Source organism: Pseudochaenichthys georgianus, chromosome 15 (assembly GCF_902827115.2).
Source record: "Pseudochaenichthys georgianus chromosome 15, fPseGeo1.2, whole genome shotgun sequence".
Lineage (NCBI taxonomy): Eukaryota > Metazoa > Chordata > Actinopteri > Perciformes > Channichthyidae > Pseudochaenichthys > Pseudochaenichthys georgianus.
In genome coordinates, this window is record NC_047517.1 from 6,845,712 (window position 1) to 6,873,479 (window position 27,768).

A 27,768-nucleotide genomic window follows, 5' to 3' on the forward strand; every position below is an offset into this window, starting at 1 on the left:
TCTCTCCGGTAGCTTCTATCATTTGGCAGGTACACTGGGATTGAATCAGATTGAACATGTAGTGCCAGTTCTTATGTGACAGTTGTAATGCCAACATGAGATTACATGATGCCACTTCCCTCAAGATATTCTGTTAGAGGTAAAACTCCTGAAACACTATTAGGGCAATTAAATGTAAATTAAACTCGAATGGACCTCTAACTGCGTGACTTCTAACTGATGAAGAAGTTATATATGTGTTCTTAAGTCAAGGACATACAAGTGATAGAGGATGTACTGCCTTTAAAGGGGCCCTATTAGGCTTTTGGGTCTTTCCCTTCCCTGTAGTGTGTTCTATAGGTTGCATGTAAATGGTCTGCAAAGGCTCAAATCCATTTGTTCTCTCACACATACTCCCCCCCGGCCTGTAACACCTCCATTGGACTCATTTGTTTCCTTTTGTAACATAGAGACATCACCATGTAACACACACGCTGATATTGGCTAGCACTCCAACAGATTGTGCATGATAGACTAAGTGGCGGGACATCTCTGTAAGTATATCCTTTACATGTTCACAATTTAACTGCAATATGTATTTTCTAAATGTAATAATTATTATTTGTTGTAATATTTCATGCGTGCAATATTTAGCCTTTTATTTTGAAGTCCAAGCTCACGTTTTGTTATGCTGTTCTCGTGTGAGTTAGAGTGAAGAGAACGAGACCAGAAACGGCACGTAAGATGCACGGATACTTTTACAGCTCCGTTAGTTAAGTGTATTCTTATATATATACACTGAACACAAATATAAACGCAACACTTTGGTTTTTGCTCCCATTTTTCATGAGATGAACTCAAAGATCTAAAACATTTTCTATATACACAAAATAACCATTTATCTCAAATATTGTTCACAAATCTGAAAAGATCTGTGATAGTGAGCACTTCTCCTTTGCCGAGATAATCCATCCCACCTCACAGGTGTGGCATATCAATATGCTGATTAGACAGCATGATTATTGCACAGGTGTGCCTTAGGCTGGCCACAATAAAAGACCACTCTGAAAGGTGCAGTTTTGCTTTATTGGGGAGGTCTGGGGGGGTCCGAAAACCAGTCAGTATCTGGTGTGAGGGTGAGGGGTAGGGGTAGGGTTAGGGCTAGGGGTAGGGGTAGGGTTAGGGTAATGTTGTGAATCGAGTGGCCTGTGTTCGTCGTCCGTAACATACGCCTGCCCATACCATAACCCCACCACCACCATGGGCCACTCGATTCACAACATTACCCTAACCCTAACCCTACCCCTCACACCAGATACTGACTGGTTTTCGGACCCCCCCCCAGACCCCCCCCAATAAAGAAAAAATGCACGTTTCAGAGTGGCCTTTTATTGTGGCCAGCCTAAGGCACACCTGTGAAATAATCATGCTGTCCAATCAGCATCTTGATATGCCACACCTGTGAGGTGGGATGGATTATCTCGGCAAAGGAGAAGTGCTCAGTATCACAGACTTTTTCAGATTTGTGAACAGAGAAGAGAGAAATGGTTATTTTGTGTTTATAGAAAATGTTTTAGATCTTTGAGTTCATCTCATGAAAAATGGGAGCAAAAACAAAAGTGTTGCGTTTATATTTTTGTTCAGTGTATATAAGTTGTAAGGACTGAAGAATACTTCCCTCTGTTTTCAGAGCATGCAGCCAAAGAGGTATGTTGTTGTGTTTGTATTACTTTTACGTTTATTACTTTGCTAGTCATCTCACATGCTGTGCATGTTAATGTGTGTCTAATACGATACTATATTTGTCATTTATACTGTTTGTTTATGTGTAGTTTTAACGGTGGATTCGAAGAGGAATAAACCCGTTATGAGAAAGCCACTTGTGTCTGCCTGTGCTTCGAGGGAATTAGCACTCCAACAGATTGTGCATGATAGGCTAAGTGGCGGGACATCTCTAAGCGGTTGGTTGACCAATCACAACAGAAATGGCCATCTAACCAATCAGAGCAGAGTGGGCTCTGGTTTCAGACAGAGGGTGAAAAGAGGTGCTGCTGTGCTTTTTGAACATTAAAGTATGGACATGTTTCACAGTAGAGGTAATGAACCTAGAAATAAGCATAACAGGGCCCCTTTAAACAAAGAATGAGATTACAGAAAATAGAGAAAACATTGTTTCTGTAATTGGTCCACTGCCTGAACAACACACGGGGGGAACACATGGCTGATGATTTAGACATATGATTGAGCACCTCCACACTGGCTTTGGAATAGTCATTCATCTTGGCTTCTCTCTTCAGGAGGTTGATCTCACAGTTGACACATTCAATTAGTATGAGTTGGCCGATACTCTAAAAGAAAAAGACATACATAGAATTTAAAGACTCAACGTCCAAGCAGATCATGAAAAGGGTTAGTGAAGAGAATGAAACATCTTACAATGTGTATTATTTTTGTCGTATACATGCAATGTTGTTTATTACGCAATAATTTCACTAAATTCACAAAGTATATGAGATCAAAATGGAACATGAAAAAACTGCAAACCTTTCTATGTTACAATTCTACACTGCTAAAAGTAATTATACATGCAGCAAGCACTTTGGCCCTTGAGCATGAGCTCAGTTAATTAATCTCATCTATTGTCAAGTGTCTACTTAAGAGGGGATGTCAAATTCCAGCACACATTTGCATGTGTTTATGATATGTACAGTAACAGCCTGAGGTGTTAAGGGAATACCGGACACTCACAGCCTCTCCCGCCGACTTCAGCTCTTTCAGACAGTTTGCAGCGACTTCCTGATGCTTCACTTGTAAGGCCAGCAGAGCCAACTCCAGGAGGAAGGAAACCCTGCAAATCCCAGATAAAAAGTCATTTATACAATCCCCAACACATCAGTACAGTAGTGTGAGCCATGATGTGACCTTGGAATATCCATGTGTACACCACACATGGATTTTCCAAGGTCATGGTATTTGGTAATAAGATGTGAAAGAAGAGGACAGGATGCTATGAAGGTAATGTTGTTCGGTAGGATATTTGTTGAGGACACTTTGGGTCACAGACCTGTCTGCTGGTTGGACGGGTGTCTGGCCCTGACTGGAGATCAGTGGCGAGGGAGAATATTTGGTGCAATCCATCAGGATATGAAGAATCAGCTCGAGCTCCTCCTTTGTTGGCTCATCCACATTTATTTCTTCCAACCTGCTACAAACCACAAATAAAATCCTGTCTGTGTACATTCACATATAAACTACGCATGCATCTGTATTCCCATTTGCCCCCTAATGTACTCACACCACCAAACAGTGCATTAACCCTAGGCTAAATAACCTAAATGATGCTGACGAAGGCGGGATCAGACTGAGTCATGCTGCCGACGTTTACAGCCGAGCCAAAGAACCATAAGAAGATCTGACATGTTGAGTACATGCCTGCAGAAAAGAAGGGGGGGCTGGGAGTTGGTTTGTACTATGCCACACTAGAAGCCATGGTACTATACCAATACTGTTCGCAAGAGCCGGATGAACCTGCCCTCTATAGGGCACCGATAGCTAAGCTGAGAGGCAGGGGATCAAGTCTGAAAAGCTAGCTGTAAGCATTAAAGCCTCAGGATCAGAAGAGCATCAAAATCCCTCGGTACTGTATTTCCTACAGCTTCAAAAACACGGCAAACATCAAATATTCTAAAAAGGCAAACATACATACAATTACTAAAGCAGATCAAAGTCTGTTTCATGGAGGTATTGATTGCAGACAGATAACGTTTGCTTTTATCATGACTGTACACAAACAGGGCTTTCTGTAAAAACAAATCATTTCAGAGCAAAATAAATAAACATTAACTTTAGTGTATCAGAAACGTTCCTTACTTTTTCAATTCCTGTATTTTGTAAATGACTGCTAAGGTAGTGCTCTGTGTGCTTGTTTCGATGAGGTCATCAGCATGCGTCAGCCTGTGTTGCACCTAAGAAGAGAAAGATAGAAGTTACTCTTTATGTATCATGCACGTGTCGTTGAAGAGCCATACTATATTTAAAAGCAACATTGTATTTCCTTGATTGCATGGAAAGTAGTCCACTGATTAGGAATGAGTGAAACATAGGATCAATGTGTAATCAATATACATCTGGATGATAGTGTATGGAGATGCTGCAAAGAGCCCACTTCCTTTTGGTTGTTAGTCAATATTACATTTGAACTACTTTAATAAAGTGTTACAGAGTTAGTCATTATAGTATCTCGACACAGTCCCATTACATACAGGTCGTTACTTATTCAGTGATTTGTAGGAATTCAGATAGATTCATATGAAATGCTCTGAAGAGGGTTCAGACAATGTTCTTGCTTTTTCCTATTTGTTATGTATGTTATCAAAGTTGAAACAAAGCAGTTTTTCCTATTCTTTGGAAAAAGGACACATTCATACACAGTTTCCATTTGATATGTTACCTGCAAAAATAAATATTACCACATAATTACTTTATAAATGTATTAAGTCACAAATAAATGCTGCTTACCAGTAACTTAAAGACTCTTGGATAAAGATGTGGGGTATGTGCCTTGATGAATTCTTCTGTCTCTTTGGCAAAACTTGCAGCATCTTCTATTTTTCCAGAGTCAACAATACATCCAATAAGATGCCTGAGAATGAGAATGAGAATGATTCTATGTCCGTGTCAAATCAAGATGGTGAGTTTTACAACAGCAGTCTCCGCAGAAATATACAGTATATCAAGTTCTCTTTTTAAAACTGCAAACCCACTGTTCTGTACAAGCTTCTCCAAACTTCATTATATATTCCACTCTCTTCTTCAAGAGCCTTCAACAGCCTCCCAACAACTGTTGTGCAATGAAATATTGGGCTACTAGTAATCTCGAACCGTCAGTTTAAAAAAGAAGGTGCGATACCGTTCCGATAAATATCAATCATTTCGAACATCGCGGGGAAATTCCTTCGACTCATTTTGAAGTTTTGGGCGAAGCCGGAAGTGACGTCAATGCGGGAACGCTTCACTGTGCGGCGAGAGAGCCAAACACGGACAAAGTGTGTTGTCGTGCGTAGAAATGGTGAATTACTGAGTTTAGGCACGTTAATAACGTTTTAATGAAGTTGACTACAGTATATTCATATTTGTCAGTGCTTTCATGTCAATTTGGCGAACATAAACATAAATGATCGTGGTGAAGATGATGATTAAATTAGGATTACAAATCGGGGGTGAGAGCTGCTGAATTTCCTCCCGTCGGATGTGATATAAAAACAAATCGATTATTTTTGTAGTTGTAAACTCAAGTGGATGAAACTACATTTATTAGTGCTTTCATGTCAATTCGGCGAACATATGATACATTAAATGATCGTGAGGATGATGATTACAAATCGTTTGTTTGAGCCGGTCTGCATTTCCTGATGAGAAAACAAACCGATGCTTTTTGTAGTTGTAGTACACCAACATGGATTAAACGTGTGTTTTTTTTACCACAATGTCGGGGAAATTAATGGATCAAATCAGTGTGAGAAAAAGTTTTTAGAGAGTACTTGTCCATGGACAAGTGAGTTTGGCAATTTACTTGTCCGAATACATTTTTCACTTGTCCAGAATGGACAAAAATTGGGGCCACTGGAATCTTCTTCTTCGCCATCGTATTTTACATTTTCCCACGGTTTTTACGACAGCACTAACGTAAGTGAGCGGTAAGATTGTACTGCATCATACATAGGGGTGGGTATCGTTTGGATTTTAACAATTCCGGTTCTGCTTTTCGGTTCTCGATTCCGGTTCTTTGAGAGAAGAATGACAAACTGGGAGAAAAATATATTTATGAAAACATTAAGTCAAATCTGTATTCCTATTTACAAATCACTTCATACTGTTTAATTTCTTACGGTTATTTAATACAATTATATACATGTCCAACACATAGGCTTAATAATAATAATACATTATATTTATAGCCTATAGGCCTAGCGCTTTTCTACAACTCAAAGACGCTTGCATGCTTACACATGTCCTGCAATACACATGCTGCAGCTGCCCAGCTGCTCACTGTTTGTAAAAGTAAATAAATAGTATTTTCATTTCAATAATGTACTTTCTATACCCTGCTTCATAAACAATACTGACATCCCTGTGCTCCTCCGAGTCTGGGGGTCCGGGGATGTGAGGACAGCGCGAGGACAAAGACAGGGAGGCTGCTTCACTTCATAAAGGAAATGGCGGTCAATATTAACAACACAGGAGCTAAAACGCGTAATAACCTTCATTACGAAAGTTTAAGAAAGTTTGACAAAGATGAGGCGGGCAGCGGATCCGCTGTGTGTAGAAAGAGAGAGAGAGAGAGACGCTGAGCTGCGCCGTGCAGCGATCAGCTGATACGGAGCATAGAGAGAGAGAGAGCTGCAGTCCGCGGGCTCGGCCTCGCCTCCTGTCCTCACAACTCTTATTAATCCCGGTACCGGACAATTGTTATTTGTTCCTACTCGGAACCGAGTTTTGCTTCCCAACCCTGCCACTGTGCTACACTTCCCGCCCCGCCCCGCCCCCGTCTAACTGTACAGAACGCGGCGAGATGCATTTCCTTTGGAATCGACAAGCAGAACCGAAACTAACATTTCTAAACGAACAATGGCGGACACGGACAATTTGCGAATGAGTTCTGCCTTTTGTAAACTGAATGTATCAATAATTTGTCAATAAATCGGGGCGAAAAACATCACTTGTCCGCCGGACAAGTCAATTGAAAGATCTACTTGTCCGATATCGTAAATAACACGTCCCGGACGGTGGGACGTGTACTTTTTCGCACACTGCAAATGCACGGATTATTATTATTATTCCCACTCCGATCGGGACACTAGGTCGCCTTAATGCACCGGCTGACCTGGGCTGAAGCCCAGGGGCCTACGGAGATCAGGGGCCTATCATGAGCCAATAAAAAAGTTTTTAAAAAAAATGTAATTAAAAAAAAGTTTTTTATTTCGGATGTTTTTAAAACACATTTAAAAAAACAAAGTCTTGGCTTTCAGAATATGAAACTTTTATTTCCAAAATCACACGATAAATGCATTTTTGAAGCTTGTAAAGGGAAGAGGACAGCTCTCACTCGCCACTCTGCTGTTCTGCTGTTCCCCTCCGTCCCTCTGGCTGAAATTATGAATGTAAGGCGTATAGTAATCATAGATAACACGGCAGGGTCTGTTCCAGTTTGTTTTCATCTGGTTTCAAATAAACAAAGTCTTGGCTTTCAGAATATTAAACTTGTTTCGGCAAATTCAGGAGTCCCGGGATGATTTTTAGTCCCTTCCACCACTGGTTACATGACCATATGATCGCCCATATTGACGCACCTCATTCCTAAAGTTCTAACAGATACAACATAAACCGATCCTTCAACCTCATATGAGCTCTCAGACACGTTCAAAATTAAACTGTCATCGCTGTCTGAGCTTGCTGCTGTGTGCGCCATTGTGCGTTTACATGCAGATGCTGGGATCCTGAACAACCTGATCTCACCAGAATGCGTGACTCCACCACGACTCCTTAACACCACAATGCGTGGTGGAGTCACGAACTTTGTTGCATTTACGAGTCGGCACCACGCAAACAACCCCAATGTAAAGTGAATGAGGCTCCTTTGTCGTGGTGCACACACGCATTTCTACAACGTCCCGCAGTGAGCTTTTATTCTATACAACGTTTTTACTCTACTTTATAGCGTGTAGTAACTCACGGGAGGCTTCTTTTATTTTATTTGTATTCATAATTATTTTTATTTTTCGTCAGAATGTAAAATTTACATTAGTTACGAATTTGTGTTCTCAAAAAACAGTGCATTGTGTGTAATGCAACTGTGATTTTTATTAAATTAGTTAGTTTTTAAGGAAGGCCAGAGCTTCAGCTGTGTCAAATAGATTGTTTCCTTTAGTTAACGTTATTTAAAAGATAATGATCATGTCCCCTGTATTGTATTACGAGCATCCATTCCCATTGGATAACGGAGAATTTTACACCCGGAAGTAAGTAGCCTATTCTCCTTACTGTCGATTGATTATACAGTGATATCTGCACTACTCATCGACTAAAAAACACCAAATTGTCCTTGTTAATTACACAACATTGATTGGTTTGAATTGTGTACAATGCTTTTGTATTTTCCCCCTTCGATTCGGAGAAACAAATATTTTTTCGGAGTTTTAGGATGGCCGAAGACACTACACTACCCAGAATCCTCAGCTATCGTTTGGGACTACACCATGTGCTTAGCTTGACAAACCCTGTGATCAGTCCTCAACCTCTGTGATTGGATGCGCGACGTTTACACAGAGCGTCCAAAAGGACTTTGAAATGGAATGAAACCCATCGACGGCACACTATTCAAAACAGGAATCGAACGTGTCCTACCCCCCCCCCCCCCCTTAGGTCACAGGCTCCTCCAACAGTGCTACGCAATAAAACAGATACACAGAAAAAATAGTGAAATAGTGCAATAAGAGTCTATATACAAGTGATTGGAATATGATATATTAGATACATAATGTCTAAGTAGCAGCCAGATGAATGTTATTTCTAAATTCAGGTGTTTAATAATCGTATAGCCTGTGGGATGAAGCTGTCTCTGTGTCTGATGGTTTTAGTCCGAATGCTGTGGTACCGCCTACCAGACTGCAGCAGACAGAACCGTTTGTGGCTGGGGTGATGGTGGTCTTTTATAATCCTGAGGGCTTTCTTTAAGGTTAACCTGGTATTTTTAATCCACTACATTTATTTTAGTTACTTTACAGATTTGGATTAATGATGTGAAATATAAACAACCCTTAAATCAGACTTTAGTTACACGTGAATGAAATTCAGTGAAGGTGATTGTCAAGTGCCAACAATCAGGCAAGATATTTGATAGTTGGTGCTTGAGAAGACTAAATATTTATCTGCAGATCCGTTTAAAGCATATTCATTACTCGTTATTCTCTAATAGTTCATTAAAGACTGTATATAATTGCTATTTTGCACATCCCTTTCAAGATTTCAAGATTTTCTAAGGTTTATTGACATATCATATACACAACAGTGTAGTTATGCAATGAATGAAAAACTTGGGTCACAGGTTCCTCAACAGTGCATTACAAGACATCTATCAATGTGTGTATACTTCCACCATTACACTGTCGTATTCTGCACATTTCTTTAAATAAAGCCTTATTAGTTAGCACATCCTCCTATCAGGCACTAAACTGTTTTACTCTAGATATCATTTGAGTATCTTCTTGATATTTTCTATTCTATATTTATATAATTGACCTTCTACTTTCCCACTATGTATGTACTCTTAATATTTGAATGTGTTATATTTTCATAAAATATAACACATTCAAAAGTGCTTTACAAAAATGAAAGACATTAAGAAAAAGGCATTTTAAACAGTCATTAAAAAGCAACACAATCTTCCTGAATTGCAATTACTCTAAACGTGTAATAACGTGCTTTAGCCAGTAGGTGGTTTGGGTTAAAAGCATAGGTTAAAAGGCTGTCAAGTTTACAGTGTTAACAAAATAAAATATACTGCTGTTTCCGGTTTAGTTTACGACGAATATTATTTTGTTATTGTTTTGATATTTGTAACACAAAAGCGATGGAAAAAACCCATAGCAACACAGAAAAGATGGTCTTAACATGACCCAGTCGTCTAGTAGTTAATAAAAAACAATAATATCAAAACAAAATATTACTACTAACTTTACTGTGAAATTAAAACAGAACGGTAAAAGAATAGTTTCCGGTCTATTCTGATGCCCGATCTCTGGAGATAAATAAAGAACTATGACAGATGTGTAATATTTAATGCGGCCAAACCATTTATTACAATGCATTCATGTGATGACTTTCAAAGAGTAAAGCAAGCACTGCTGAATGAAGTATGATTTTCTCTTTTAGGAAACGTTTTTTTTCATATGGAATGCAGTTGGAGGTCAACCAATCAAAGAGCTTGAGGACTGATCACGGGGTTTGTCAAGCTAAGCACATGGTGTAGTCCCAAACGATAGCTGAGGATTCTGGGTAGTGTAGTGTCTTCTGCCATCCAAAAACTCCGAAAAAATATTTGTTTCTCAGAATCGAAGGGGGAAAATACAAAAGCATTGTACACAATTCAAACCAATCAATGTGGTGTAATTAACAAGGATAATCTGGTGTTTTTTAGTCGATGAGTAGTGCAGATATCACTGTAAAATCAATCGACAGTAAGGAGAATAGGCTACTTACTTCCGGGTGTAAAATTCTCCGTTATCCAATGGGAATGGACGCTCGTAATACAATACAGGGGACATGATCATTATCTTTTAAATAACGTTAACTAAAGGGAACAATCTATTTGACACAGCTGAAGCTCTGGCCTTCCTTAAAAACTAACTAATTTAATAAAAATCACAGTTGTATTACACACAATGCACTGTTTTTTGAGAACACAAATTCGTAACTAATGTAATTTTTACATTCTGACGAAAAATAAAAATAATTATGAATACAAATAAAATAAAAGAAGCCTCCCGTGAGTTACTACAAGCTATAAAGTAGATTTAAAAAACGTTGTATAGAATAAAAGCTCACTGCGGGACGTTGTAGAAATGCGTGTGTGCACCACGACAAAGGAGCCTCATTCACTTTACATTGGGGTTGTTTGCGTGGTGCCGACACGTAAATGTAACAAAGTTCGTGACTCCACCACGCATTGTGGTGTTAAGGAGTCGTGGTGGAGTCACGCATTCTGGTGAGATCAGGTTGATCCTGGACGGTGCAGCTGGAGCGCTGTGCCCGCAATGACGTCACCCATCATTTGGCGGGACTTGAAGAATCCGCGAGAAGATCCAGAAAATTGTCAACGTTGAAGGGCAGATTAATGGTTATCAAAGTACAAATATCCAAAATCAGTTCAGTAACGATTTTCAAGGGGACAATATTTACTCAAATTGATGGGTTTGGATGATGGGGGAAACTCGTGTCACAGGCTCTGTAAGGCTCTGGTCAACTGAACACATGGCCTATTGTTTGGTTGTGACATTTAAATATTTATTTGGAGCAAATGAAATAGCCTTATTTTTAAACTTAAAGTAGAATTATGTCAACGCCACTGATTTTCCAATTGTACGTAATGTTCTGAGGATCTTTAAAATTCCGACTTTAATTAAAGCTGTGAATCATAATGTTAGCTTTCTGGCTCATAGCTGAGCCAAAGGGTTCTAGGGTCTTAGCGGAATACTGTTTCCATTGCATGAGAACCTTATGGATGATAATGTACTTTCCAGGCATTAGTCAAAACTCTCCGATGTTACCAGTTTAATTAAGTTATTATAGCAAATGATCTTGTTGTAGTCATGAAATGCCCATGGACGTGTCAATAACCAGGAATTAATTCATTATCCATTTTGGTTAACATAGGACTTGCTTTAAAAAGGTTTCTTGTATTGTTTTTCATCCTTTGGTTGGTTATTTGGAACAACATATTCCAAACAACCATGCATTGGATGGTTGCAGCAGAACAGTGAGAAACCATGTACAGTATGTCGGCCATTTTATCTTTTATGGATAACACTAAACTATGAACTGCATAGGACATACTGTCACCAATCCTATGAACACCCTGGCTAGCTGAAATGACACTGTACACGATTGGTACATAATGTCCTCTGGGCAGAGATAACAAACGTTTGAGCCTGAGTCGTCATGGGAGAACATGATGAAACAGCTTACATTAGAGCGGATTCTCCACTGTGTTGAGGAGAATATGTCAAGAACTTAACTAGGTACCGAGAGAGCTGAGGTCACACATGAAGAGCTGGTTAATTAGCTCTGTGCATCACCCCTTGTGAGTCCAGCAGGAAACTGGACAGAATCAGGACTGGACTTATTCATGAAAGCGAGCAAAGAGAACACGGTGGGGTCACTTACATCATGAGTTCAGCCCTCCAGCTGTGGTCCTGCTCTGCCACCTCCTCCAGACTCCGGACCACCTGCCTGAGGGAGGGGACGAGGTGGGAGCACCACCCCGGCTGCAGGAAAAGACACACCGTCTGGAAGTACAGCACTGAAGCGTTGAACACTATGAAGTAGTCTCTGTAAGAAACAAACCACATGCAAAATAAGTTGACAGAGAACACTCAATTATTTATATAATGCACATGCAAGGAATTGTATCTGTTAACACAACTCAATTCAGACCAAGTGACAACTTTGTATGAAGATGTTCTGTGAATTGCAAATGCGTGTGGATGGTTCGTCCAATGAGCCTCAGGGGGTCCTGTGAGCCTGTCTATGTCAAATGAGGGACATTTATGAATTTGAGGCGCAGATGAAGAGGATAGTGTGAACAGACTGTTTGAGTGCTGCTAAGTTATTCACCAGAGATTGTATTGTGCATTAGTCTGGGCTGGATGTATTAGTTATGTATTCCCTTTGGTGCTAATTAGGATTGCTCTTTCAGCCCTTTTTTATTGACAGGTTATGAGTTCATTAGCAAAGAGATTCAGCACTGATTGCTTGCAAAGGCCAAGCCGCTATCTCCTAAGATATCTTTCAAAGTGAGAACAAGGGAACGCAGTTTCTTATACATCTATATGTATCATCCTTTTAACTATACTTACAGATACTGTTAGAATATTTTTGAATAAAACACTCTTATATAATACTCTTCTGAATAAGGGGCTGGGGTGAAGCATGTTTTATTTCAACAAGGCTGTTTGCAAATGAAACCTTTATGTCCCGGAATATAGTTAACGCAGCAGAATGAACCTTAGTAACCTATCACACCATCATTAAAGAAAGAAAAACATCCTCTGTTGTGAATATGTCTCTTTGAATGTGTTTTACCAGGTGCACCTTGGCACCACAATGGCATGTGCCAAGCAATATCAGATGATAAACTGTAAATGGCATCCATTGATCAACATTAGTGACACTGTTAGAACAAAGCCAAGCACACTTCTGGACGTTTACATACCTTGGTTCATGCTTTGCGATTTCAATTGCTTTAAGAAAATACAGCACAGCCTTTTCTAAGTGCTCCTAAAATAGAAAAGGGGAAAGTTAGACCTTATAAAAATATAGAAAGATCAGACGCAGAAAGTCTTCAACAAAGGCTACAGTTTGTTAAAATACAGAGAAAACTAACTGTGACAATACAAAGGGCAATAAGCCTCGAAGAATCAAAGAAAAAGTTATTTACGAAGCGAGAACGTCTGCTCCTTTGTTAGAGCAAACAAGTACAGTATATCTCTGACTGTGTGCATATCTCATTGGTAAAGAGACACATACAGGACACAGCCCCCTCGAGGAGATGTGTCCAATTGATTGTTCTCACCAAGCTCCCGGGAGGCGGCGGAGACTTCAGCCGGACCTGGCAGAGGTAGGCTCGACACAAAAATTGATTCGCCGGCGGATTCCCTTCAAAGTACATCTTTAGACACGCTGTACTTATCTCTAAATAACCAAGCTGAAAACACAGGAGAAAGAGAAGCACAAAGGCAACACTAAATGAATAATTAAACTGTATCTGCTGTTATATTCTGTCAGCATTTTTATATCTTTGATGCATTATTAAAACAATGCCGGTTATTTTACCACAACATAACATTGCTGTAATTGCAGAGGCTGTTGCCCTTGAGAATGTGAGTTGTGTTTTGTTAAGATTTAATTCACATAATGTAAGTGCTGTTAGGGGAGGCAATTCTGTAGAGAAGCGGTATACTTAGAAGTATATCATAAGCTTGCATTAGTTTTTATACTTAAGAAACCTATACATGTATATCATTTTTCTCATAGGGGGTGATCATAAAACAACTTAAACGTAACAGTTATATACATTACAATGCCTCAGAATGTGTGTTCGGAAATGGAATTCACTTAATAATAATGATAGATATAATGATAAGGTAGCGTTGTTCTGTTTAAAATAAGAACTAATTCAGAGTTTAAACAACCTGAGACTTCAACGCAAGCTGCATTTTCCCTTAGAAATCCTGTTGTTTGATAAAACTAAATCCCATTATAGAATATCATTATGTTTCATAATTCAAATATGTGTCCCTTGCCTTAGGACAATTTAGACTATATTAATGAATAATCATTACCATCCCCTACTGGGAGCATATAGGGAGATTTTGCAAGAAAAAATAAAACTTAGCAGTGACATAATGTGTGATAAGACTTCTAGCAGAGAGGGGCCTAGAGGTTCTTTATCACAACCTAAAGATATCTGGTTCATTAACCAATAACTCTTAAGATATTCAGTTTTGGTATCAAGGCAAACCGAGTGAATCCTCTCTATATGACGAAAAACCTCCCCAGATGATACACTTATTGTCAAACTGATTTAAATGAGCTCAACTTGTTGTGCAGTCAGATATGAAACTTTCATTCTTGGAGGCTGCTTCAAGCATCATGTCTTATGCGACATCTCAGCAGTTATGAACTCCTCACAACATGAACACTTCACAGAACTTGGAGGCAAGGCTATAGGCAATAAAGTGTTTTCTCATATTAATCCTACAGACAGAGGGTTTCAGCATCTGATTGATGGCTTGACAGTATTAGGGCCAATCACGGTCTTCTTCAGTGAAGGTCTACACTAGGGCTGCACGAAAAAAGAAAGGATTGCGATTATTTAACCAATATTTAAAATTCAACATGATTTTAGAGGATTAGAGGAATTTATCATGTTTTAAATATATATGGATTATTGAAAGGATCCAAACCAAATAAATATATTTTTGACTGTATAATACCTTTTGCAGCACCACCACAATACCTTTTACAGCAGGTAACCAAATATTGCACTTACTGCAATTGGATATTGCACTGGACTTTTGAGCGATTGCCATACAAGTTTAATGAAATATAGCAGTCGTAGTCTATTAATAATTATGAATGAACAGGTTGATTTAGAATGATGTGTTGATCTACCCTTTCTGTTGCATGCCATGTAGTACATAATGTACTTGAATAACTATCTTATATGTATTTGGTAAAAAAACTACCTCTGGTGCAATTTGAAGCTAATTGCCTATGTAAGACATAGGCACTTTTGGTATTACAAATTACATTTGAATGTTTTGTAATTTAAATTAACATATACAAAAGGGCTTGTATCAAGTACAAGTACATGAACAGGCACAGTACAGTGAAACCTCTGCCTCAGTCTCACCTGTATACCTGCTTCTGCACATACAACGTACAGCTCTGAGGCACTGCCAGGAGCTGGTCCTCTGGCTCCAGCTGCTGTCATGTCGTTAATTAAACGATAGGCTGACTGTAGAGCTCCAGAGTCTGCATAAAGTACCGTTACACGAGGATACAAAAAGTTTAGTAATACTTTCACAACTGTTTTACAACCGTACTCGCTCTGTAATTAACGTGAGTACACCACAAACCTTGTTGCTCATTTGCCGTGTTGAGATACTGCCGAATATCTAGCTCCATGTTATGGGAAAGTAAGCGTTAGCTAACACGTTTTAACTAATTTAAGAGGTTGGCTGTTAGCTAGCTAACGTTAGCGTTAAACTGATGACGCCAGTTTTAACTCAGCTCGCTCCGCTACCCAATTGAAACCGTGCAGATGTGTGAAACTTGTTAGTCAACACGAATGCAACATTGTTAAACCGTTAAAAAACACTACCTCTGTACGGTAAATGCGGTGTTAATGTAAATATGCCACTTATTCATCTATTCAACAAACAAACCCTGTGTCGACGGAAAGCTACACAGACGCAATCCGTGTTTGTAGTTAGGGAGCGTTACTAAGCAACCGGAGACAGGTCTCTACGGTAAACGAATGGGACAAAAAGGGTGACACAACACAAAGTGTTTTCTTTACAAGTGAAGACAACACGTATTCCTTTATTAACACAAATATATATTTAGTGTGTCTCTATTGCACTTCCCTCTCCCTCTTTCTCTGTCCCCTTTCAAATTCAAAGAGGCTTTATTGCTATAATCATATTAAAACAAAGAATAATAGTGTAATAATAGGAAGATCAGGTAGGCCTATATTTCCAAGAAGCATAACAATTATGTGTTTGTGTGTGGTAATTTAATGTGAATGTCTGTGTGCCAGTGTGATAGGGAAAGACACTATAGGCTACTGCTAGTCTGGTAACACGATTGGCATATTGTTTATGCTGATTATGTGATCATATTCAGGGTGTTTGCTTTGAATCTTGGGCTTATATTTACCTCATAGTTGCTGGATTGTTGTGCTTTTATCCCTTTGTTTTCCTTGCACAGCTGTATTTTGTGTCTGTCACTGTGTTAAAGTAATATGCCTCACTGTACTGTCTCTTTAGACCAAGATAACACTGCCATTGCGTGATGCTTTTGTTTGTGTTTTCTATTGATATAATTTTGTTTCTAACTTCTGGTTGTTTCGGATTGATACGATGTCAGACTTGTCCTGAGGCAGAACAGGTTAAATGGGAAATTAATGTAAGGATGAGCTAAGTGAGGGGACTATTTTCTTTGCTCAGCTCTTGGCATTGCAGGGCTTTCTGATGATAAGGTTAGGGTCCCTGTTTCAAGCACATTTTTTGCTTTCCTTTTTTAAATTCTGAGGTGGACTGGATATGGCCGGGCCAATTCAACATGAATTGTTTGTGGTGTATGTGCAGCTGCTACATTATTTTTCAAGACTTAATTTCATTCAGAGTGTTTTGCAAAGTGGGCCGAATTCTAGTAAGAAAAAAGACCCCACATCTCACTGAGTGGTCATAGAGTGTTTCAAAATGGAAACACATTCATCTCCACTCTGTAATGTCTATTATACAGATTTCCATTCTTAAAATTATTACATTTTCCCCCAGAAATGGTTTGTGTTTACGGACTCCTCAATTTATATCAATTGTTTGTGTTTGCATTGTGCTTTTTTGAATTATCTAGCTCGCTGTCTCTCTCACACACACACACACACACACACACACACACACACACACACACACACACACACACACACACACACACACACACACACACACACACACACACACACACACACACACACACACACACACACACACACACACACACACACACACACACACACACACACACACACACACACACACACACACACCGCTAGCGTTACTAGTTTGAGTTTTATTGACATGTATTAGGCTACCTGCCAGAATTTCAAAGCAGCAGAGGAAGCTCCTCCTCAGTGGACCTAGAGCAAATGTGTTAAGCAGTTGGGATATGTCTAAATGTACTGATTCAAAGAGAATGTTCCCCCTTTGGGATTGCTTTAAATGTGAAATGTATAATTATTTTTCTGGAATGGATTCTCACCCTGTTACTTGACCTACTTAATGGTTGAGTTTGTGCTATTTATTTGTGCTGTGAATTTTCCCAACTGTCAGATCAATGAGACTTGCACAGAGCTTGTAGATTCACATTATTTATTTTGAGACTGACCCCATAAGAGAGAGACTCAAAATTACCAGAGAAAACACAAACAACTACTAAAAAATGAACACAACTGCAAAGAGATGCCAAACAGATGGGACAAAGGGACCTAATGAGACTCATATTGACTGACAAGGGGCGATACAACCTCAAAGACACCAACAATGACTACAAAGACAGTCAAAGTCATCATAAAATAACAAAATAACCACAAATGACACACACATTTTATAAAGATATATGGGATAACCAAGGCCTAAACAGCAACAGACAAAAACAACTTTTAAAACAATTACAAAGTGATACAATATAACCACTATTCAACGCAAATCCCTTGAGAAAAGTGTAACTTCTACAGAGACACACACTACAAAAAAAGACTATAAAGTATCTTTGGCTTTGCTCCTTTGTAGGACAGGTGGTGTTGCAAGTCTTATTTACATGTTTTTATGCTTGCAATGGATGGAAAACAGCTACAATGAGACACAAAGAGACTCCTATTGGCTATGAAAAGGAGCAATACAATCACAAAGACACTCAAAATGACCATATAAAGACTCAATGATGACAAAAACACAATAGACAATAGAAATGGTACGTTCTTTCAGTAAAATAGTAGCTTACAGTGTTTTACTACTAGGTATGATGTTTACTGATTTCCTATTTTTTTTCCCTTTTTTTTATTGAACAAAGAAAATAAACAACACAAACACCTTACATCACTTTACAGCACATCAGTATCAATCTACACCAAAGACAGTACATGTCAGCAAATGTTGGAAAATATAAAATAAAAATGCAGACCCTATACATCCATTTGAAAATCAAAACAAGGATCTGGGATTTTTCTCAGGCAGAGAAATACCTTGCCAGGGGAGACCACCTCTGTTGAAACAGATCTGTCATTAATTGTAATTGGGCAGTCAGAGCCTCCATCCCATATACCTCCTTTAATTTGAGTTTCCATTGTGCCAGTGTAGGTGGTTGTGGTTTCCTCCAATTCAATGTTACCATTTTCCTAGCAGTCATCAGGAGTGTATGCAACAGGTACTTCTGGTTTCTATTACATACATCCTCTGCAACCAGATCAAGTATAAAGTGACTAGGGTTGAGCGGTAGATCAATTCCCATAATTCTGTCTCTCTCCTCCTTTACCCCATGCCAGAAAGAGACCATCTATGGGCAGTCCCAGAATATGTGTGAGTGGTCACCAATCAGGCCGCACTCCCTCCAGCAATACTTTGCTGTGGGGGTGTCTATACATTTGGAAATTATCAAGGGTGTCCTAAAGAACCGTGTCTTTGTCTTCCAGTCAAACTCCTTCCACATATTACTGTTTATACCTTTGTGACAGCCCTTACACAAAGTTTCCCATTCCCCATCTTCAATTATAATATTCAACTCTAACTCCCATTTCTTTTTTATGTGGAAGGTGTTATCCGGAAATCCATTAATAGGTTCCTATAAATATGGGAAACTTGATTCTTAGTCGGTATATTGTGCCTAATTATATTGATAAAATATGTTTCAATGTTTGTTGGGGAATTCTTGATTATGTTCCAATCTCTATGTTTTGTAATGTAATGCCTAATCTGTAAATACCTAAACATGTCACACGATGGTAACTGAAACTTCTCCTGGAGATAGGAAAATGGCTGCAAAATATTATCATAAAATAATTGGTCAATAATCTTTAGACCTCTGTCTGCCCACTTCTTAAAGGTACTGTCCGCTATTGAGGGGAGGAATTCTAGATTTCCATCAATTTGCATAGCTCGATAGAGAGGGCAACTGTCCCCCTAAATCTCTTTTGTACCGCAGACCACACTTTTAAGGTGGGTTTCACATATATTTTTTGGACTCAGACTTTCTTTTGAGACTGTTGGCTCATAAAAACCAGAGTGGACAAAGGTATCCCTGGTAATGAGCTCTGCTCTATACTAAAATTGCGAATCCAGGCTACCACTGCTGTTAATTGCGCCGCCCAAAAGTAGTGCTTTATGTTGGGAAGGCTGAGCCCACCCTGGTCCTTCCCAAGAGTAAGTGTTTTATATCTCACCCTCGGTCTCTTATTCTGCCATATAAATGTAGATATAAGCTTATCCAACATATTGAAGGCAGATACCGAGACCCAAGGCAGAGATTGAAACAAAAACAAAAGTCTGGGTAATATGTTTATTTTTACAGCCTCTATTCTACCCAAAAGTGACAACGGCAGCACTTCCCATCTAGTTAAGTCAGTTTTAAACACCTCAAATATCTTTTTATAATTAGCTTGGAACAACTGTGTAATTTTGGGGGTGAGTGCAATCCCTAAGTATCGAAATCCCTGACCAGACCTGTGAAAGGACACTGTACTATCAAGTTTACTTGGCCACATCCCCGAGATCATCATTGCCTCTGACTTAGTGGGATTCATTTTATATAAAGATACCAGGCCATATTCTTCCAGATGTTGTAGGAGGGCCGGGACAGAGGACTCTGGATTTTCCAGAAATAATATTATATCGTCCGCGTATAGACCCACCTTATGTTGATTCCCATCCTCATCCTTTGTTCCCTGTATATGAGGATTACTCCTGATTAGTTCTGCAAGAGGTTCAATACTAAGGGCAAACAGGGCTGGGGATAGAGCATCTTCCTGCCTCGTCCCCCTTCCCTACGCAAAGAAATCCGAGCAGTGGCCATTGACTCTAACTCTCGATCTTGGGTTATTATAAAACACTTTGACCCAGTTAATAAAGGTCTGACCAAAGCCCATATGTGACAGTGTCCTCTGCAGAAATGTCCAATCTAATCTATCAAATGCTTTCTCAGCATCTAGACTGAGAAGCATTGATGGGGTTTTCCTCCCGGCTGCAAGTGATTGTAAATTGAGAGCTCTTCTAACATTATTAGTACCATGGCGCCCAGCAATGAATCCTGTTTGATCTGGGTGTACTAGTTTCCTAATGCACCTCTGTATTCTACTAGCCAGAATAGAGGTCAGGATTTTTAAATCCTGACAGTGAAGGCTTATGGGCCGATAACCCATACATTGTGTGGGGTCCTTCCCTTCTTTATGAATAATCGTAATGATTACCTCTGACCAGGATTTCGGTGGGTCTCCTTCATCCAATGCATAATTGTATACCCGACATAGGACTGGTGCCAACTCATTCACAAAAACGTTATAGTACTCCCCCGAGTACCCATCGATACCGGGAGATCTGTTATTCTTGAGGTTACCAATACTATCTATTATTTCCTCTGTAATGGGGGAACACATCATGTCAGCCTCCTCCTGTGACAGTTTGTTTGATTCTACCGAGTATAGGAGACGTGATATCTTATCCTCTTTCCCTTGTACCTCCTGGCCCTCATATCGTTTTTTGTAATACACAGCAAATGCCTCTGCTATTTCTTTAGACTGAGATGTAACTTTATTTGTGTCTGGATGTTTAATTATAGAAACCACTCAGCTAGATTGAGCCTTGCGTAGTTGAAAGGCCAATAACCTACTCGCTCTATTACCCATTTCATAATACTTTCTTTTTACAAATCTAAGCGCTCCCTCTGCCTTATAGGTAAGTAGATCATCTAATTTTTGTTTTTCATGTTTTAGCAAATCCAGTGTGACCCTGTCCCTCGATACTTTGTGTTCCCTTTCAAGTCTAGTTATTTCAGTCTCTAATTTAAGTCTCCTCGTCTCTCTTTGTTTTTTTAATCTAGAGGAAATTTGAATGATCTTTCCCCTCATTACAGCTTTAGAACCATCCCATAAAATAGAAGGAGTAACCTCACCATTATCATTTATATCAATATACTCCTTTAGGCCGTCACGTAATTCCTGTTGGATCAGGGGATCATTTAATAGTGAGACATTAAGCCTCCAATATCTGAATTGTCTATCCTGACCTCGGTTCATTTTCATTGTGATGGGGCCATGGTCATTGGTTCTATCTTAAATTATGTTACTCTATGCATGTCAACCTTAGATAGGCAAAACATGTCTATTCTAGAGTAACTCCCATGAACTAGAGATCTGTATGTATAATCTTTATCTTTGGGATGGAGATATCGCCAGACATCTACCAAACCCAATCCATCTACCAAACCCAGTCCATCTAACATCCCCAGGGCAGTGGTTGTTGTCTTTGTTCTCCTTATCTTTCTTACAGTGCAGACGCTTTTCTGCTTGCTCCTGCCTCTGCTTACTTTTTCTGCTGATTTTCCTATTCTTATTCTCTGAAAACTTCGAGCAGTGGCTCCTGGACATTAACTTATCACTGGGACAGTTCATCTTCGTAAATAGACGGAGGGTTTCAGCCATATTTCAAAAATGTTACGACGACCTCAGTCTCAGTCTGGACTATGTCGTGGGAATGACACCACTTTACCAGTGTTGCAAAATAATGGAGAAGGGTATGCTAACTCACAGCTAGTTAGCAGCTACAAGGATTCCAGGGAACAGGAGGGCTGTGTACTGGGTAATACATCTACAAGTGGTAGTCCTCCCTGGAACTCTCTGGGTGCAAAGCCTAAGAGTAAATCATTTCCATGGGATTTGGGAGGACGGATAACAGGCAGAGCCCAGCGCTCTGAAATCTGTGATGCGACCGGCTGGCCTGCATTGCTATCACTCAGGAAGAGCGCCTCTTCAACCCCTATTCATACTAGGGAACAGCAGTGGACAGCTGCTAAAGGGAGAATTACAAACAATCCTCCTAAACCACCAAGTGTGCCAATCCAGAACAGATACGCTCCACTGACCGAGAACCGGAGATCTCTTTCTGATGACCTGGATAACCTGTCCTCTTCACACAGCAGGGTACGGACCAATAGCTACTCCAAAAGTAAAAGGCTAGAGGGAAAGCTAACGACTGGGCCTGAAACTCTGATTGTGGGTGACTCTGCTGTAAGAGATGTAAAAGGTCTGTGTAGTAAGAACAACACCAAAGTACTCTGTTTTCCCAAGGATGTGGTCTCTGACTTGGCTGAGAAGATCCTGCATATTGGGGCTGAACATCCGACTGTGAAGGATGTGGTACTACACATTGGTACAAATGATGTTGTGAAACAAGAGTCAGAAGTGCTGAAAGAAGACGTTAAATGTTTGTTGGAAACTGTCAGCTCTCTAAATGCGGAGGTGTTCATCAACACCTGGCTTTCAACTGCCTGTACTGACCATTCTGTCCATTTTATTGACAATCTTAACTTTTTCTGGGATCGCAGACATCTTTTCAAGGCAAATGGAGTTTGCCTGAACAAGTCAGGAGTGAAATTGTTTATCACTAACATATTCAACTGCCTGCGTCATCAATCTGTTCCCTCTGCCAAGGACAAGCGGCAAGAGGAATCAAAACAGGAGAAAGACACAACACATCGTGCAGAAAACCCTGAAGAATTATCACTGCACCCGCCTGAGGAATGTTCTGATTATGGGAGACCTATGAGACACATGGACTCGAGCTCTGTTCCTAAATATCTATAGACCACCCAAATACTGTGCAAGCTTTTTTGATGACTTTACTGAACTGCTGTCTATAGTGTGTATTGACTTTGACCGTCTAGTCATTGTTGGTGATTTTAACATCCATGTTGACAACCCCCAGGACAGAAGGGCTAAAGAACTGTTTTGTGTTCTTGATAGCTATGGACTGACTCAGCATGTGACGGAGCCCACGCACAATAAGGGGAACACTCTGGACTTAATTATCTCAAAGGGTCTGAATATCTCTAAGGTTGTGATGACTGATGTTGCACTCTCTGACCATTCCTGTGTTTTCTTTGAGAGCTCTATTTCTGTTCACAAAAATGTTCAAAAAGAGATAACCACAAAGCGATATTTAACTGAAAATACTAAGGAAATGTTTACTCAGAATTTTTCTTCCACACTTGCCCCTGCTAATATCTCAGTAAATGAGCTAGTAGATCATTTTAATTGAAACATTAAAAATGTTATAGATGCCATTGCTCCAACTAAGGTAAAGGAAGTGTCTGGCAAGAAAATATCTCCATGGAGAAAGGCCATGACCGTGAAAACAGAAAAAAGAGAATGTCGAAAAGCTGAACGCAGGTGGCGAAAAACAAATCTCCAGGTTCACTTTGAAATCTATAAAGAGATACTTGGCCTTTATAATTTGGAATTGAAAAACGCACGACAATCGTTCTTCTCTGACATCATTACCAAAAACAAAAACAACGCACGTGCCTTGTTTGCTACCGTCGACAGACTAACTAACCCCCCAGTGTCAGTAGCCTCTGAATTTCTATCAGGGCGTGCAATGATTTTGCCTCCTTCTTCACTGACAAAATTCAGAAAATCAGACAAGCAGTCAGTGCCTCTGCATCAGGAACAGCAAATGTGTTGTCTCTGTGTCCACTTAACATCAATTCAAACACCATGACACAATTCCATCAGATTAATGATAAAAACTTAGAGGACATTATACAACTTCTGAAATCCTCCTCCTGCTGCCTTGATATTATTCCAACAGGATTTTTCAAAGATGTTTTGCCTTGCATGGCCTCAGATCTACTTCATATAGTAAACAAATCTCTTCACTCAGGTATTTTTCCACAGGCCCTGAAAACTGCAGTCATTAAACCGCTCTTAAAAAAGAATAATCTAGATGCTTCAGTAATGAACAATTACAGGCCCATATCAAACCTCCCATTTCTAGGTAAAATCATTGAAAAAGTAGTTTTTCAACAGTTGAGTAATTTCTTGCATTTAAATAACTGTTTCGATGTGTTCCAGTCAGGCTTTCGTCCAAACCACAGCACTGAGGCTGCTCTTGTAAAGGTCTTTAATGACATCCACTGTTTAGAGTATAGGTGAGGTCCTGATAATTTATTCCGGTAAATTACTCTGACCTACTAACTGACCTGACCGAAGTTATTGAGTCTATGTAAGTTTACTGCTTGGCTCAGATCCACCAACGTCAGCAAGATCTCACCTCTATTAACTCCCCGAAGAACCAGGTTCAATTAACTGCTGTTTCAATTCAGACAACACTTTTTAATCTGTTTAAGCGATCCCGAAGGATTTTGATATCAGTAAATGAGATGTGTTCCTACCTAAACGTGAGTGTGGCAGGGTGCAATCTTACCTTTGAAGCAGGAGAGGAGAGCACAGATGGCCTTTAAGTTGTCCCAGTCCAAAAGGTGGGATCAGTTTATTTGAAGAAAAATAGGTCCAAACTAATACAGTCTTTACCTTCTCTCTTTACAACATTATAATCATACTAAACAAAAAATGATGCTGTGATCATGTTCAAATATGAAACTTTAATTCACAGTCTTACATTTATTATCAAAATGTTTCACTTCAACTGCCCAATTCAGTTGTGACATTTAAAATCTCCCGATAGAATTTAGAGGCATTTCCTCATAAAAAGACTGGTGATAATAAAAAGCACATTCAACTTTTCTTTCACCAAATCAATTCACATCGATTCCATACTTTTTTATTTTCCGTCACAGATGGCGGGTACTAACATTCAAAAACCCATACCTAGCCGCATGAATTCGGAGGAAGGTCCTCACAGGTGGCGGGTACTAATACTCACAAACGCTTTTTTCCGTCACAGATGGCGGGTACTAACATTCAAAAACCCATACCTATCCGCATGAATTCGGAGGAAGGTCCTCACAGGTGGCGGGTACTAATACTCACAAACACTTTTTTCCGTCACAGATGGCGGGTACTAACATTCAAAAACCCATACCTATCCGCATGAATTCGGAGGAAGGTCCTCACAGGTGGCGGGTACTAACACTCACAAACGCTTCTCCCATCAAATCATTCCATTCAGCAAACAAAGAAATTCACTCAGCATTCAAAGAAATGTACTCGGCATTCCAACCAAGAAATTCACTCAGCATTCCAACCAAGAAAATCAAGAGATATTTACCAAGTTTGAGAGAACCTTACCGAGAGCTATTAACCCAGCTCTGAAGGACAGAGCTTACCGGGAGAGAGTATACCAGGGGTTTCCCCCTCTCTCCCCGACGAAATCCAAAAAGGCCAGTCTTTTTATGCTCAAAAAACCGGATAGAAAAACCCCAAAAACACCTCCTCTATACCCAACCAACATACTCTATTGGCTCTGGCATAAGACACACCTTCCCAAGTTTGTGTAAAACAAAACATGACATAACCACCCTTTTGAGGCCTCAATGTGTTTCTCCTTAGGTCCGGAGCCCCCCCCCCCCCCTGCTGTGAGAGGAGAGGAGTAAGGCATACATCATTATAGGCCTTACACTCAACTTAACAAACCACTTTGTTTAGTTTATGCTGTAAATATAGAAAAACCTAAAATATGAAGCATTTTCATTGTGGGTTATACAAGAATATAATTGATTATATTTGATTATAACTAACTTTCGTTTTAAGTATTCAACATACTATGAAGCTCTCAACACCCTCTTTTTAAAACGCAAAGTTATCAAACAGCAACAACTAAAATTGTAAGCATACATACATATTCAAAAACCATCAAGAAGCATTCTTATTATGGGTTATACAAGAATATAATTGATTATATTTGATTATAACTAACTTTCGTTTTAAGTATTTACTTCATACCATGAAGCTCTCAACACCCTCTTTTTAAAACGCAAAGTTATCACACAGCAACAACTAAAATTGTAAGCATACATACATATTCAAAAACCATCAAGAAGCATTCTCATTATGGGTTCATACAAGAATATGATTGATCATATATGATTTATAATTAACTTTCGTTTTAAGTATTTACTTCATACTATGAAGCTCTCAACACCCTCTTTTTAAAACGCAAAGTTATCAAACAGCAACAGATAAAATCGTAAAAACACATACATATTACATCCGTAAAACTTCAAGCATCAATATCATGAAAAGTTCTTCAGTATGTGTAATCAGGACGACCTTTTGATGAACCTGGTGTGGAGAACACCGAAAACCTAGTACCTCACTGGAATGTTCTCGTCATCACAGGTCAGGCACCCGAGTAAAAAGAGTCATGATGATCATAGATTTGTACGCACCCCCACTCGGTCTGGCACTTGCAGGAGCGGGGGGCCTATCTGTGGTTCCAGTTTAGACTCCTAAATCCATGTTGCTATCTGATGTAAATCCTTGACCCTGACCATGGAGGGGTTGAGGTTCCTCCCTGGACGACACCTCCAAACGAAAACCAGATAACTCGGTCGACAGTTGTTATGGATTTTTTAGACCTCGTCAATAATCGCTCATGACTTTGTGACAAGGTCAATGAGGCCCCACACAATGATAGCACAAACGAGGAACCAGAAGCATATGAAACAGCTTAGCTGGCACTCGCTCATGGCATCCTGTGTGTGCAGTGTGATATTAGGTTTATGTGGTGCGAGTGTGGTGCTGGTGGTGACTTGGCACGTCACTTGTTGTCGTCTGTTTCTACCGTCTCTCCCGGCCTGTGACTACGACCTTGCAGTGGCTGACGTGGACCCACGTAGCTCTCTCGGTGACCTTGACCGCTGTCTGGGTGACGAGGAGCACCTGGTAGGGCCCTTGCCAACGGTTGGATTTCCAGCTCTTTCTCCGGAAGTCCTTGACCAGCACGAAGTCGTTGGAGATGGTGAAGTGGACCAGTGGCAGGGGTAGGTAGGGCTGCTGCTACCTGGCGTCTGATATCTGACCATGCAGTCATCAGGTAGTCGTCGTCCTTTTTTGGGAAATCCACTGCGATCGGAGTAGCTCAGTGGGTAGAGAGCAGCCTGTCCCACATAGCTGGAAGAAACATCATCCTCCACTGGCAGGGGTACGGTTTCTCAAATGTACCTACCCCACCTTTAATGACTGACTGAATGGAAATGACAATAAATGAAAATGTAAAACGAAAAAAGCGATCATGAAAATGTTTCCAAAAAATGAATAAAATGACCACTTTGTTGTTCAGATATATCACATATTTGTAACTAAATGATACATTAATTGAAACAAAACACGGTATAAACTGAGGAGTGACTCCCGTGAGGTTCATGTATTTTCTTCACTCCGCTGGGAAACTGCTCTCATATCAAGAAGCATCAGATCAGTGCATGCACTGCCTCGTCCAATCAGTGAGCGATACACAGTAAGGGGGCGGGGCGAGTGTCTGAGGATTTCATCGGAGGATGGTCTGGTGGTTCCTCGGTTATAGCTCCTCCATTATCGCACCTCGCTCCTCCGGCAAAAATAAGGCCATTGGGACGCTACTCAAGATGGCGCAGACAAATCAACTTCCGGTGCGATCGTACGGAGCCCCTAAAGGGACATGAAGAAGAAAAAAAAAAACAGAACTTTTTTTTTTGAGAAAGTTACTGGTGCGCCAAGGAGGAAGTGAAGCGCACAGGAGA

At 39.9% G+C, this 27,768-nt stretch overlaps 1 protein-coding gene across 2 annotated transcripts in view; it reads right to left on the reverse strand.

The window, feature by feature from the left end:
• LOC117460150 (cilia- and flagella-associated protein 46) overlaps positions 1 to 15,746 on the reverse strand; it is a 158,691-nt gene extending 142,945 nt beyond the window's left edge. For both annotated transcript variants that reach the window (XM_034101408.1, XM_034101407.1), the window contains exons 1-10: positions 15,396 to 15,746; positions 15,170 to 15,291; positions 13,328 to 13,459; positions 12,968 to 13,032; positions 11,920 to 12,084; positions 4,498 to 4,621; positions 3,850 to 3,944; positions 3,044 to 3,184; positions 2,728 to 2,827; positions 2,229 to 2,327 (exon numbers count right to left, since the gene is read on the reverse strand). In XM_034101408.1, coding sequence (XP_033957299.1) covers positions 2,229 to 2,327; positions 2,728 to 2,827; positions 3,044 to 3,184; positions 3,850 to 3,944; positions 4,498 to 4,621; positions 11,920 to 12,084; positions 12,968 to 13,032; positions 13,328 to 13,459; positions 15,170 to 15,291; positions 15,396 to 15,444 — 1,092 coding nt within the window. In that variant the 5' untranslated portion in view covers positions 15,445 to 15,746. The remainder of the gene's footprint in view (positions 1 to 2,228; positions 2,328 to 2,727; positions 2,828 to 3,043; positions 3,185 to 3,849; positions 3,945 to 4,497; positions 4,622 to 11,919; positions 12,085 to 12,967; positions 13,033 to 13,327; positions 13,460 to 15,169; positions 15,292 to 15,395) is intronic.
• Positions 15,747 to 27,768: the final 12,022 nt, after the last annotated feature.